Source organism: Symphalangus syndactylus, chromosome 16, assembly GCF_028878055.3.
Source record: "Symphalangus syndactylus isolate Jambi chromosome 16, NHGRI_mSymSyn1-v2.1_pri, whole genome shotgun sequence".
NCBI lineage: Eukaryota > Metazoa > Chordata > Mammalia > Primates > Hylobatidae > Symphalangus > Symphalangus syndactylus.
In genome coordinates, this window is record NC_072438.2 from 18024529 (window position 1) to 18039894 (window position 15366).

At 49.7% G+C, this 15366-nt stretch overlaps 1 protein-coding gene across 4 annotated transcripts in view; it reads right to left on the bottom strand.

The window, feature by feature from the left end:
* The window catches only part of SLC2A9 (solute carrier family 2 member 9), a 254664-nt gene that overhangs the window by 218356 nt on the left and 20942 nt on the right, over nt 1-15366 (bottom strand). For 2 of the 4 annotated variants that reach the window (XM_063619385.1, XM_063619388.1), the window contains exons 1-2: nt 3464-3623; nt 1162-1260 (exon numbers count right to left, since the gene is read on the bottom strand). In XM_063619385.1, the coding sequence (XP_063475455.1) occupies nt 1162-1260; nt 3464-3613 (249 nt within the window). In that variant the 5' untranslated portion in view covers nt 3614-3623. Of the gene's footprint in view, nt 1-1161; nt 1261-3463; nt 3624-8349; nt 8453-15366 lie in introns of those variants that run through there. The other 2 variants (XM_063619386.1, XM_063619387.1) reach the window with 1 other exon arrangement.

Below are 15366 nucleotides of genomic sequence, written 5' to 3' on the forward strand. Positions count from 1 at the left end.
CTGGAGCTCCCCGCATTTCCCCAGATGTGTCATACATCCCTGTCCCCAAAACAGCCTGTGCTCCAAGAACCTGGAGCTCCTTGCATTTCCCCAAATGTGTCCTACATCCCAGCCCCCATCCATCACTCCACCTTCCAGACTTGGTCAGGCATCACTTCCTGCAGGAAAGCTTCCCTCAAGCCTCCATCCTGCCCTTGCCTGTGTATGGTGGTAGGTCAAAGCCAAAGCCAGCACCCACAGGATAGCATCTAAACCTTACAGCCTAGGTAGGCGGTACCCAACCTTTAACTGCAAAACAGAGGCAAAATGTGAAGAGGGCCTGGGAGAATTGCACCTGGATCTGATTTCAGAGTAAAACACAAGCCAAAGATGGGTCTTATCCAGCAGATACCTGAGTGGCCTCTGGTTGTAATTTAAAGTCAACAACAACAGGCCTGGCACAGTGGCTCAAGCCTATAATCCCAGCACTTTAGGAGGCCAAGGTGGGCGCATTGCTTGAGGCCGGGAGTTCCAGACCAGCCTGGCCAACATGGTGAAACACCATCTCTACAAATACAAAAATTAGCCGGGTGTGGTGGCGCTCGCCTGTAGCCCCAGTTACTCGGGAGGCTGAGGCAGGAGAATCACTTGAACCCGGGAGGCGGAGGTTGCAGTGAGCCGAGATCGCACCACTGCACTCCAGCCTGGTGACAGGGTGAGACTCCATCTCAAAGATAGATAGATGATAGATAGATAGATAGATAGACAGACAGATAGATAGATAATCAACAACAACAAAACAAAACAACAACAACAAAAAAACAAATCAAGAAAATGTCCAAGTTTCCATGCGTAAGGCCCCTCCTGCTCCTTTCCCGGCATTAGGGGCCAGAGGATCGCCCCCCATCCCACCCCGTGACTTCCAAAGCCCCCCTCATGTAGTCTCCCAACGTTCTCCCAGGACACCCACCCTCCAGCCGCAAGAACTGCCATTCCCCCGCCCCCTGTCCCCGTGCCATCATTGTCTGTTTCTGTGCCTCTCCTCTCCCCCGAGCGGGGGCTGGTCTCTGTCCCCACGGTGTCCCGCGCTGCGAGAGGAGGGGGCGCTGGAGCCCACGGCCCTTGCGCACCAGGTTTCCGCGGGACCGCGACGCCCTCTGCCGGGCCTTGGCGCGCACTCACCGGGGTGGGGGCGTTCACCACCGACAGGTTGTAGCCGTAGAGGAAGGAGGAGCCGAAGGCGCCCGCGAGGGAGGCCACGAGGAGCGAGCAGGACCAGCCCTGGAGGGAGAGGAAACCACGTCAGAGCCGGCAGCGGGCGCGCAGCCAGGGCCGAGGGAAGACCTGGAACGTTCCCTCAGCTGGGGGAGGCCTTCCGGGGGAGAAGTCTTTGTCCTTGGCTGGGCTAGAGACAGAGAGAAGAGACGCAAGTTGGGGACCTGCAGATAGGGTTCCGGTCCAGGTCCGCGTGCGCAGGCCCGGCGCCCTCAGGTTTAGCGGCCACGCCCTTGCGTTCCTCCCGGGTTGCGTGAGGATCCCTGAAACGCAGACCTGAAACACAGTTTTCACCAGATGCTCTGAGCAGCTCCACACAATCCTTTTAGCGAAGTTGGCGAGTGTCCGACCCGGACAGAAAAAAGCAAAGCCAGATTCCAAGCGTCATGTCAGCCAGGCGTGATTCTAAGCACTTTCTGCGCATTGTCTCTGAGTCCTTAGATCAGTGCTGTTATATCCTGTATTACAGGTGAGGAAAGAGGGGCACGGAGCATGGCTGGTGCTGTCTGGGATGGGGACTGAAGTCCAGGTGGCCTGGTTGCAGTGCCCCTCTAGTCACCACTGCACTGTCCCCTGCTGACTCGTCACCTGAGTGCGTTGTCCAAGGGCCTGAAACTGCCGACAGCCACACAGATGTGTACACACGCTTACATGCACATATTGTTCCAGGCTGACGCGTCAAACTACAGGGGCTGGTCCAAGCCTCGGGACAAGGACTTGCAGACATAGAGATGCAAGGTTTGGCACAGAGAGCAGGGCGCCTGCCTTGGAGGTGTCCTGCCCTGCAGCCCCATCTAAGGACAGCCACCACCAGGACAGGGCCATAGGGCAGAAACACCTGGATCCCTGGCAAAGGCTGACAAGCTGGCATGAGCCAGGGCAAGAGGGACGGCTGTACTCAGCTGGTCAGGAAATATGGGCCAGGTGGACAGGGACCAGGTGCTCTGGACGGCACTTTCTTTGCCATCATTTGACATATTTGTGAGTGGAGTGTGTGTGTGTGTGTGTGTTGTAGGCGCCAGGCCCTGACAAAGCTGTGAGGATGCAACAGTGAAGAAGACAGATGGATCCATGGTTCAGGGACCCAAATCAGTCTGGAAGGGAATGCGGGTCTCTTGATGGCCACTTCCCTGCTCTGCCCATCTTGTTTGTCTCCTCTAGTGCCACCAGCCACGAGATAGAGCCTGGGGCTTTGAGTCAAGTGATATCAGCTTTACCTCCAGGGCTGGCCCCCTCAGCTATAGGAGCCTGAGCAAGTGACTTGACTTTTCTGGGGCTCAGCTTGCCCACCTGTGAAATGGGATCTTAATAGCAGCACTGGCTGCATATGTTGTTGAGGAGCCTGCTGCAGAGGAGGTGCTCCGTAGAGGCTGCTGATCACATGCAGGGGCAAGAGGGAGCATTTATAAGCCTTGGGGATGGGTGCTGCCAAGTAAAATGTAGGACCAGAATATTTTTCTGTAGTGAGAGGAGCTTGAGCTGAATGGGGATCCCCGATGGAACAGAATCACATTTCAGATGAAACACCTGTTCTCTATCACTTTCTCTTTAAACCTATCCTCTGAGTCTCGGCACAGATACCACTTCTTCTAAGCCCCTGGGCTGTGCTGGGCATCGTTTCTGTGCTCTGTGCCTTCTTTGCTCCCAGCCCTGATGACCTTAGAGGACACAAACTCCTCCCTTGTCTGCACCCTATCAGATTGGGAGCACCTGGTGTGAACTGCCCCTGCCAGAGGCCGGTGAAGGGCAGGTGGGGGCTGTCTTCTCCTGCCTCAGCTGTGCTCCCAGGAGCCCCCTGCCTGTGTGGCCCGCCTGTGCCCTCCACCCGCTCCCCACTCACTGCAGGGGCAGAGGGTGCCCACTTACCGACGGGCCTGTGTGACACTGCTGCCCGTGCCATGCCCTGGGGAGGGTAAGAAGAGGGACACCACCATGCAAGTGGGCAGGGCAGCCTGCCACCGTAGCCTCGTTCCAGTGTACACACCCAGTCTACCAGAGACGCTGTTGGCCCAGTCAGCTGGGGCTTGGAGAGAGCATGCCAGTCACACAGATGGAGAAGTGCAACTCAAACTGGGGCCTCCCTGCCTCAAAGCCCCAGATCCCCCAGCTACACGCTGCCAGGCTGGGGCTGAGCACTGTTGCATGGCTACCACCCAGGCCTGTCTTCCCCACAGCCCTCCAGCCATGCAGAAAAGCTGTCCGTGTTTACCTTTCTTCTCCTCCCACCTGGCACCCCGCTCCTCAGGTGTTCACACTCCAGCAGTGCCCTCCCTGGCCCTGGAGGCCCGGCGTGGCTGGTGTCATCTGTGAGGGGAACTAGGCCCAGTTCCTTGGAATTCCTATTTTGTTTCCTTGCCATGGGTCTCAGTGACCCAGCTGATGGCTCAGTCCAGGAACCGCAGACTCTGCCAAGGCATCTCTGTGAATGAGGAGGCAGAGTCCACTGGAAGGAGGGCGGGAGTCCCAGACCGGAAGTGTGGCAATTTGATCATGCCTGAACAGGCAACGGGGCAGCATTTCTTTCCCTGCTCCTAAGTTAATACAGCAACGCAACAGTCCAAAGGGGAAATCTGTCCTCTCCAGGATTACCACCCGGGGGGTGGATTTTGTTTTTTCTAAGCAACTTTTTTATTTTTCTCTCTTAACAAAGTCTGGAGCAGGGTGACTGCCATTAACTTAGGATACCTCCCTAATGCTTGGAACAGAATGGACAGGTGGCTGACTTTGACTCAGAAGCCTGGATACAACTCTGCCCCTGACTCCTCCCCCTTTTCTTTTTTTTGACCAAGTCTCACTCTGTTGCCTGGGCTGGAGTGCATTGACGCACTCTCTGCTCACTGCCACCTCCACCACCTGGGTTCAAGCAATTCTCCTGCCTCAGCCTCCCAAGTAGCTGGGACTACAGGCGTGCGCCACCACGCCTGGCTGATTTTTGTATTTTTAGTAGAGACTGTATTTCACCATGTTGGCCAGGCTGGTCTTGAACTCCTTACCTCAGGTGATCTGCCTGCTTCAGCCTCCCAAAGTGCCGAAATTAGAGGCGTGAGCCACCATGTCCGGCCGACTCCTCCACTTTTTTTTTTTTTTTTTTTTTTTTTTGAGACGGAGTCTTGCTTTGTCACCCAGGCTGGAGTGCAGTGGCGCAATCTCGGCTCACTGCAAGCTCCGCCTCCCGGGTTCACGCCATTCTTCTGCCTCAGCCTCTCCGAGTAGCTGGGACTACAGGCGCCTGCCACCACGCCCGGCTAATTTTTTGTATTTTTAGTAGAGACGGGGTTTCACCGTGGTCTCGATCTCCTGACCTCGTGATCCGCCCGCCTCGGCCTCCCAAAGTGCTGGGATTACAAGGACTCCTCCACTTTTTAACTGTGTGTCCTCAGGCAAGTCACTTTATTCTCTGAGCTGCCACTTCTACCACCGCGAAATGGAATATTGACCCCACTCTGACTGTCCTGCAGACTTATTCTGAAGCTCAAATAGAAAACAGCCAGCCCCGAGTGGCGTGCTAGAAATAAGCGTGGGCCATCCTGCAGCCTAGAACAAAGGCGGAGGCTGTGGGTTTGGAAGAAAAAGAATTTGCCTCTTAGTCATTGCTCTGTCCTGCTCATTCAGCACTGGCTGAGGGGACATGTCCTGTGTGCCAGCCCCAGGCTGGCTCAAGGACAGTACTGAGAAGGCAAGGGCCTCATGCACACCCGGAGGTTGTGGGAATCAATTCATCACATGGCCGTGTTGCCTCAGATGCCAGAGAAGCACCTTCAATTTTGGCTAGAACAGTTTGCTGTCAGAAGCAGAGAGCAGTGCAGAGGCTGGGCCAGAGCCAGGGACAGGCTTGGTGAATGCAGAATGTCGAGGAGGCAACGTAGGGCTCAGTCCACAAAAGAGAGACCAAAACGTTAGCAAAGTACTTTTAGTAAAAAGCACACACTAAAATAAAAGGTATGGAGTACGGCAGACATGCCAGGAACGTGGAATGTGAAACGCACATGGAAACGTCCAGCCCCGACGTGCACGGTGATGGGAATGTGGCTGCTCAAAGCAAGTGGGGAACCAAGACTTCCAAAGAGGAAAACCAGCCTCCGGAGTTAGGCTGGGGATGTACTGAGCACACCAGTCGTTCAGTGCAATCGTCCTTCTGCATGTTAATCAGTCAGGCACGCCCCTGGGAGAAGTGGCTATTTCCTGAACTGGATTTCAGCTATGCAGCCTGGTTTCCTCATTGACTGGCGGGCCTAGAGCAACATTCTGATGTGCAAATCCTTAATTATAACATGACCTAAAAAGGCGAAGGATTCCCCAGGACAGCGTGGAGGAGGCACCACACCAATCTCAGCTGGATCTCGGAGACCCCCTGGAAGAGGTGACTTCTGAGCAGACAGAGAAGGATATGGGGTGAGAGGGCAAGGAGCAAAGGCCTGCAGGCACGGATGCCTGCAGTGTGTGCGAGGAAGTGAAATTGTCAGTGAAGCATGGTTGGGGCCTGAAGTACAGGAGATGGGCAGAGGAGGGGCGGGGACAGCTGCATCCCTGTGCATGGAGGGCCCCTCTGCCCCTATGCTGTCCTGATGGGGACTGCATTTTCATCATCTCATTTACCCCTCCTCATCCCATTGCTGCGACTCCCCTCTCTATACCCTCCCTATTTCCTCATCTGTAACACTGGAGACCTCACTAGATTTTGCTAAAGCTCAAATTGGATCAGGTGACCCCTCATCCCGCTAAAAATTGCTTTATAGTTCTCTGTTGGGATTGAAAACTCAAAAGGCACTAGAAATTAGGCAGTGGACATGAATGTGCAACTACAGCTGGACAGAAAGTAAAAGAGCGGGGATGGGTCCCTCCCAGATCCAGATGGCAGCTAACCTAGAAAGAGTTAGTGCTCTTTCTAGGTTAAGTCAAGTGCGCCTGGTAGCCAGAGCACCTGCCTCACCTTCAGCTCATATTACACATGCACAGGGCTTTCCCAAGTGTGTTCACATTCATGATATCGTTTAGTCCTCAGAGGAACTATCAGACCTACATTTCAGGGCAACTGAAGTTCAGGGGGAGCATGGAGGAGCCCACCTCCAAAGCGAGGGCCGGTTCCCCATTCCACAGGGCCATTGGCCCTGCACTCCAGGCAACTGCTAAGGAAGCGACTCCTATCACAAACGAAGTCATAAGACAAACATCCCCAGATGTTCTGGGCTGGGGCACGTTCTGCCTGCTCTGACACTCACCAGTTCCTTCATTCAGTCATCACTTGCCTGTCTTTATGAAGCTCCTACTCATTCAGGTTCTCCTGACCTTGCTCAGGCCCTCCCTTCTGACTGCCTTGAACTGTGCTCACCCTTCAGCACTTAACTCCCTCGCCACCTCCTCCCAGCAGCCTCCCCAGCCTCTCACTGCCTCTGTGCTCCACGTGCTGCTGCTCACGTGTGCCTTCCCCTCTGCACGGGAGCTCACCGTGGGCAGGGATGGTATGCGTCTCAATGGGCTGATTGCGTCCCCTCAGATTCACATGTTGAAGTCCTCACCCCCAGCACCTTACAATGTGACTGTATTTGGAGATAGGGTTTTTGAAGAGGTAATTAAGGTTAAATGAGGTCATATGCATGGGGCTGTATTCCAGTATGCCTGGTGTCCTTATAGGAAGAGGAAATGAGGACACAGACACACACAGAGGGATGACCACGTGAGGACGCAGGGAGAAGGCAGCCACTTCTGCCAAGAAGGGAGGCTTCAGAAGGAACTAACCTGCTGGCACTCTGAGCTTGGACTTCTGGTTTCCAAGACGGTGAGACAATACATTTCTGTTGTTTAAGCTGCCCAGTCTGTGGGACTTTGTCATGGCAGCCCCAGCAAACCCACAGTGTCCTAAACCTCTTTGTATTCCTAGACTTCCTCCAGCCTGGCTCAGGGACGGGACCCAGTAGATAGGCATCACTTCTGGAACTGACCTTAAACTGTCCTTTGGATGATTTCCTAAGGCTAAAATGTTGTCTTGGACAAGGTGGAAATTTTCTAGCAGGGAAGAGTTGGAAAAGAAGGGGGATTTTCTATTGAGTATCATTTAAGCAGAATGTTTGAAATGACTACATCCCTTCCTGCATTACACCAAATACTTAGACAGTAGATCCTTGACTCATCTAATGTAAGCACCAAGAAAAGATATAGAGTCCACTTAGAGGGAACTGCTGTCTATTTGACATTATTCTTGCATGGGGTCTTGGGTCACCTCAAACAGGTGACTGCACCCTTATCCTCCATTTCACACCTCGATGGGGACAATGATGTTCAGCTTGCCAATTTCACACTTTCTTGACAACTTGGTAAATGGACTTGTGTTGATCTCTGTCCTGCCAAATACAGGTTTATTATAAATACAAATACATTTTCCCTGGAGTCACAGTAGCTTCCACACCCATCACAGGAGACGAGGCACAGATAATCCAAGGTTTAAGAAGGACTCAAACCTGTACTAGCCACATAGTGGCTTCATCCCTTTCTAAGCCTCAGTTCATCGCCTGTAAAATAGGGCTAGTGATGCCTTCACCATGGTTTGATCCAGAGAGAACCATGTAAAGAGTCTCTCTTTAAATGGGAGCCCTATATAAAGGTCCAGCACAGAGTAGGCACTCTTTGGCTGTTGGTTCTTGAATCAGGTTTAAAAATAGGGTCTGATGAGTCCCAAGAAGAAAGAAAGTCATTCTATTAATAGGTGCTGAGGACTTCCTGGAGGAAGGGGCAGGTGGACTAAGCCTTGTGATGGATTAAGGGGTGGGTTTTAGTGTATCTTTAATGATGATGACATAATCATTGTCAATATCAATGTCCCCTTGCTGAGAAATGACCTTTGTAATGGAGACTTTTGCCTCAAACCCAGAAAGTCACCAGCAGATCAGGACTGTCAATTGCACTCTTCTGAGCCTCACCCCATACACTCTACAGTCCCCATGGCTCCTTCCAATAGAACTTGGTTTTCAGCTGCTGCTCACTCTTTTCTCTGCCCAGCTTCACCTTAACAGCCTCCCACTGACCCAGGGGAAGGGGGAACTACCCCCTGGGTGACCAGAATAGTCATATAAGGGAGACAGAAGAAAAAAAAGGACTGACCAATTTCTTTTTCGCTGAATCACTTTCTTCGTCTTCTCCTCGGTCCTTTTTACTGAGCTTCATGGTTCACTTTTCAGGTTTTGAACTTTTATTGTTATTGTTTCTGAGAAAGAGAAAAAGAAAGAAGCCATTAGACAGCTGCTTTCTCAGATGTGCAAGTCAGGGGAGGTGGCCCGGAGCAGCCTTCGAAAGGTTTGCTGTGAGGAGCTCTGGCTGGGATGCCAGTTTGGGACACAGCAGCATCCTCGCTTGGGTACCTCCCTGCTCTCCTCTGTCCTCAGTTCTCTGTTTTTGAGTGCAGGGCTTCCCACACTTGCCTTGTTGCTTATTAAATAAAGGCTGCTGTCTGGAATATTTTCATTCAGATGGTAATTCTTATGATGAGGCACATTTTGAAAACACTAGGCTAGCTGTCTCTAAGATGTAAAAACAAAATCAGTGCAAATTAAGACAAAGTGCCAATCTCACCTGTCAAATTGGAAACAGTTACCAAAATCATACCCTGAATCACTGGCATGCAGAAGTAGAAAATTCCATAGCTTTTCTGGATTTTGGAAATATGTTTCTAGAACCATAAAAAGATTTCTGCCCTTTGGCCCAACTACTACACTTATAAAAATGCATTCTAAAGCAGGAATAAAAATGTGCACAAAGAGTTAAGGTCAAGATGTTCATTGCAGCATTTTCCATGTCAGAAAAATGGTATTTATAATAGGATAAAAAATATCTAGCAGAAAAGTGTGGATAAATTGCAATCCATAGATATGATGAAATCTTACGGAGTCCTTAAAAATTGTTATAGGCTTGGCACGGTAGCTCACGCCTGTAATGCCAGCACTTTGGGAGGCCCGAGGCAGGCAGATCACGAGGTCAGGAGTTCAAGACCAGCCTGGCCAAGATGGTGAAACCCTGTCTCTACTAAAGATACAAAAAATTAGCTGGGCATGGTGGCACATGCCTGTAATCCCAGCTACTCAGGAGGCTGAGGCAGAAGAATCACTTGAACCCAGGAGGTGGAGGTTGCAGTGAGCCGAGTTGCACAGTTGTACTCCGGCCTGGGTGACAGGGAGAGACTCCGTCTCAAACAAAAAAAAAATTATGTTATAGGAGAATATTTGATGTGAGGGGGAAATGCTCATAATAAATTCTTACTTGACAAGAAAAAGGAAGATATATAAACAAACATTATTCAACATTAAAAATAGATGCAATTATTAATAGATTCACAAAATATATGTACTTAAACTAAGTTCACATGTCTTTTTGCTTAAACCTAAAACATCATATTTATACATTAAATTATTTATTCAACAAATATTAAGTGCCTCATATTCTAGGCTATGGGGATACAATTCTGAGGAAGATACACCTTGCCCTGCCCTCATGGAGCTCACATTTTAGGAGGAGAGGTAGTTTCAGAAAAGCAAACAGACTATGCATGGATGAGTGGAAACGGAGAGGCCTGGCCCAGCACAGGACAGGAGAGCAGCAGAGACCAGCCACGGAGATGAGCAGAGGACAGGTGCATATTTATGAACATGGAAAATAGACGGTCGGGAAACCGACCAAACCATTAAGAGCAGTTACTGCTTGGATGGGATATTCTAGCCAATTTTTATCTTATTATTTGTTTTCCTATAGTTTTCTAATGTTTTGCAGTAAAAAAAATACTTCTATAACTAAACAAGTTTTTTTAATTGCTTTAAATTAAGAAAACAAATTGATGTGAGATTTAAGCCCTTAAAGTCTAAGGTAGCCAAGTAGAGTTAAAATAATGCTTGAATGTCCTGTTTCCTAGGGCAGAAAATACAATTCCAGAAGAATATCCATTTCTTACAGTATGATGGGCTCTGAGCTACTGATTTAGGCTCAGCTGGTCTGACAAGAATGATGGTTGCTGAACCACTGGGGCCAAACTTTACTGTGATATTCGAGGCCCTGCACTGAGAGGCCAGGCCCTGCAATGAGGGGCCAGCCCCTCCCCTCATACCTCAGCATGCATGTGAGGGGTGCACCAGCCTCTGGACCTCCACATTCCAGAAGCCATGTGCTTCTCAGGCCTGCCTTCCGTTGCATAGGCTGCACCACTGGCCTGGGATGTCTTTGCTCCTTTCTCTGTCTCACCTTCAAGGCTCACCTCCTCTGTCCATTTGTCCCTTCTGGAAATCTGAATCCCTCCTCCTGTGCATCCCACAGCATATCCATTAGCCCAGCAGGAACCAGAAGGTATGGGCTGACTGTTCTGTCATCTGTGTCCTTGCCACTGACTGGGACCTACTTGTAATGGTTCATTTTATGTGTTGAGTTGGTTAGGCTGTGGTGCCCAGTTGTCTGATCAAACATCTGGAGAATGGTCCAGATATTGCTGTGAAGGTATTTTTTTCAATATGATTAATGTTTGCAATCAGCTGACGTCAAGTAAAGCAGATGGCTCTCCATAATGTGGGTGAGCCTCACCCAATCAGTTAAAGACCTTAAGAGAAAAAGCTCAGGTCCCCTGAAGAGGAAGGATTTGGCCTCAAGACTGCAACACAGAAATTCTGCTTGTGTTTCCCACCTTCAGACCAAGACTGCAGGCAACATCAGCCTTGCCAGAAGTTCTAGCCTGCTGGCCTGCCTTGTGAATTTTCGGCTTACCAGCCCCCACAATTGCATGAACCAATTTCTTAAAATAAATTTAACTAGATAGACAGACAGATAGGATGTGTGTGTGTGTGTGTGTGTGTGTGGTGTGTGTGTGCATGTATATTTATTTATTCATCTTATTGGTTCTGTTTCTCTGGAGAACCCTGACTGATACACTCCTATACTCCTCACGCTCAAGGGCCATAACAGATTCATCTCTGTGTCACAGTCTGACAGAGTTCTGGGCCAGAGGTAGGCAGGGTAAGCAGAATAGATGGGGTGGAAGAGAAGAGAAGAGATGAGACAGAATGAAGTCGGGTGGGATGGGAGGGGACAAAGAAAGCCAGAATGACAGTAGTCATGGTCACCACCCTGCCCACCTTGAGGGACTAACTCTCGTTCTAGTTCATGTGAATGACTGTCACTACATAACTCCAGGAACCGCCATCCTCACAGATGACATGGTAAATGTCCCCTTAGAAATATGCAACATGGTGGCCCTGCAGGTGCCTAAGGATGAAAATTGTCTCCAGATTATTAAACGAGTCAGGATTTGAAAAGATGTGAGTGCAGTAGAAAGAGCAAGACCATTAGAATCAAAGACCTGAGTCCCCATCCTGGCTTTGCCACTGTGATCCAGGGCAAATGACTTAACCTATAAGTTTATTTCCTTATCAGTCAATTGAAGATAGATATCATTCTCTCATATCATGATTGTTAAATGAGGGATACAGTATCTAAAAGGTCCTGGGAGATGCCTGACAAATCCTTGTTACATCATCAATGACAATTATCATTCACTGAGCTAGAGAAGACTCGGAAAGTAACAGATTTGCATGTGGGGGAAAATGAAGAGTTCTGGTTAGGAAATGTTGACCTAGAAATGTTTGTAGGACATCGAATCATACATATTGCTGGGGCAGCTGGAAATAGGAGTGGTGCTCAAGAAGTGGTCTGGGCTGGAGATAAATCAACTGGTATTTAATGCCATGGGGTTAGGTGAGGTCACCCAGGGAAAGAGGGCAGAAAGAGAAACTTTCTAAGGAACTCCAACCTGGAAAGAAGCTAGAGATGGTAAATGGCAAAGGAGACCGAGTCAGAGAAACAGGAAGAGCGAGGTGTTAGGAGTGGCAAGACAAGAACTATAAGGAGATGTGAATGAATATTAATCAGGGGTCACGTAAGAGGCATGATGGGCATCCATGGCACGTGGCCACATGGAGGTCCTTGGTGACTGTAACAAGGATGCTTTGAGTGGAGTGGTTGGGGTCAGGCTGGAGAGCCTGCAAGAGGAGTCTGTGTATAGAAAGTCGTCAGAGAAAGTTAATGTGAATAGGAGCAGAAGAGGTGATGGGGATGTGAGTCAATGTGTGGGACATGGGTCAAAGTACAGCAAGGATTGCAGATGTGGAAGGGGTGAACATGGGGGACTTCTGTCCAATGGCATCTGTATTGAGTCCAATGGTACCCACATGAAGGATGAGGAAAAGCAATCAACTGCAGGGGAAAGAAGGAGGGCGATGGTGGCGGGAGTGAGAAGCCAGGAAACAGCCACTGGGGAGTGTGGAGAGCTGTCTTAACAACAAGCCTGGTCAGGTTGCGGGAAGGTGTTGAGGGCCTATTCATAGCTCAGTAGTGGAGAAGACAGTTGGGGGGAAGATGGTGGGTGTCCGGAGCTAACACTTTAGGTCAAGCTTGTCCAACCCTTGGCCCGAGGGCCACATGCAGCCCAGGACAGCTTTGAATGTGGCCCAACACAAATTCGTAAACTTTCTTAAAACAGTATGAGATTTTTTGGGGGGTGATTTTTGTCTTTTAGCTCATCAGTTATCATTAGTGTATTTTATGTGTGGCCCAAGACAATTCTTCTGCTTCCAATGTGGCCCAGGGAAGCCAAAACATTGGACACTCCTGCTTTAGATTTGAGAAGAACTGAGGGAAGCTGTGATATCAGCTGTGATCCGAGCATGGCTTTTGTTGGGATATGCCATGTCCATCCAAAATTGGGACACCTAGAAACTGAGGTCAGAGCAGATGAGCAACCACAAATGTGGAGGAAGAAGCGAGTACAGAAACGGGTGGAAGGAGAAGAGAAGGCAATGAGGGGGCATTTGCAATGGATATTCCTGTAGGATGTGACTAGGGCAAGGGAACATGGCCACAGGGCGGGTGAAGAGTGCTCAGCAGACCCCAAATGATGAAGCCTCTGTGCTGAGAGAGAGGAGGCCGAGGACAAAGAGACATTTATGCATTCTTCCCAGAACGTATGTTGCAGATAGAGAGCATTGTCAGCTCCAGGAGGATGTGGGTGGTGGGTTGTCCTTTCTGGGTCACTGTCAACTCCCATCTTCTCCTACTCCCCATCGGAAAAGGCGCAGGGTTGTTAAATCAATAAGAACCCACTGCCAGGGGAGCTGTATCCAGCAGAGGCTCAAAACTGTGTGCCTTACTCTTCAGAGATCACTACAGAGCTGAAGACACTTTCATTGTCCCTGGGACATCACAGTGGGAAACTGCCTGCCTGTGCAGTGCAAGGCCATGTACAGACAGTTTGCACCCCAGGCATGGACTCTGAAGCCATGGCTTCAAATCCCAGCTCTACAGCTTACTAGCTGTGTGATGGGGAAAATTACCTCACCTCTCTGTACCTCTATTTTTTAAGGTTTCAAATGGAGGAAATAACAGGACCTACCTCAGTTGGCTGTTGTGAGGATTAAATGAGTTCATGTATGTGAAACACATAGCAAATGCTAAATGCACCCAAGCAATCCTCATCATCCCCAGAGGCACAGCAAGTAATAGCCTCTGTGGAACACAGAGAAGGTGTTCCTTGTTCATAAGCGCCTCGTGGAAGGGATGATGTCTTAAAACTGGTTTTAAGAAAAAAGGGGCTGGGTGCCATGGCTCACACCTGTAATCCCAGCACATTGGGAGGCCAAGGCGGGTGGATCACCTGAGGTCAGGAGTTCATGACCAGCCTGGCCAATATTGCAAAACCCCATCTTCACTAAAAATACAAAAATTAGCCAGGCATGGTGGCACACACCTGTAATCCCAGCTACTCGGGAGGCTGAGACAGAAGACTCGCTTGAACCCGAGAGGTGGAGGTTGCAGTGAGCATCACTGCACTCCAGCCTGGGCAACAAAGCAAGATTCCATCTCAAAAAAAGAGAGAGAGAAAAAGGAGAGGGGCCCATTTGGTCTTTGACTAGAGAACCCTAAACTTCCTCAAAATAATTTTCTAAGGCTTAAATAAGATAATAAACAAATAAAATCCGTAAGATGAAGCACAACCTCCGTGTCTGGTGAGAGCTCTGAACATGCTAGCTCCCTGTCTTTCCCATCTGCAGTAACAATACTAAAATCACTGCTATTCAAGACTAATGCTCTGCTGATGCCCACAGGTGCAGTCATACTGGTTCTTAAGAGATCAAAATGCTGTCCCCATTAGTGAATAGCCACCTCCCCGGGTCCCCTGAATGCCCATTTGCAACCTAGGCAGCCCATGCACCTTTCTGCAGGGCCTCCTCACAACCTAGCAGCTGCAAAGTTAATATCCAGTGCAGCAGAGGATGAGGACTCTGCTCCAGGCAATCTGACTGGCCCCTACCTAGGCTGCACCTGGGATTAAAGATTTAGAAAGTGACTTCTGCTGCTGCTAATAAGACCTTGTGTCTGATGCTATGCCAGGCCCATGTTAGAAAGAAAAACAACCAAAGCTCGGAGAAGTAACTTCATCCACCCAACCTGTCACAGAGGTTGGATCTGAGCCCAGACAGCGTGAAGGCAGACCCTCACTCGGAAGCTGAAGTTGGGTAGAAGGACCAAGATGAAGAAAAGACACTGATGAGCGTCAGTGTATCCAAATGTTGGCAAACTACGAACATGGACTTGTTCTCCCAATCCCGGTTCATGCGAGCTGGAGATCACGCTTCCTTGAAGTGCCTGCAGTTGCTGCCTCGGACACCGTCCACTCTAAGATGTGGCACTTCAGGGCAAAGCCATGTGCGTCTGACAAGTCGCTGGCCAACAGCTCTGGACAGAGAACCCCACAACACACCCAGGACCCTGAGTTCTCTGATTCACACTTGGCTGTGACTTTATTCTTAATTTTCAGGGTTGTCTGCTGACTTTGGCATGAAACTAAAGTGGATCCCAAAACAGGAAATTGAAAGTGAATGTAAAAAATAGAGCAGCTTTAAGGTGCGGGGAGAGAGAGAGAGGGAGTAAGGTGCAGGAGAGGAGGAAGAGGGGGAGGAAGGGAGGGAGAAAAGAAAGAAGAAGGGAAGGAAGAGAAGAAAAAAGAGAAGGAAGGAGAGAGAGAGAGGAAGAAAAAGGAAGGGAGGAGAGGGAGGAGGAGGAAGAAGGGAGAGAAGAAAGACAGAGAGGTAA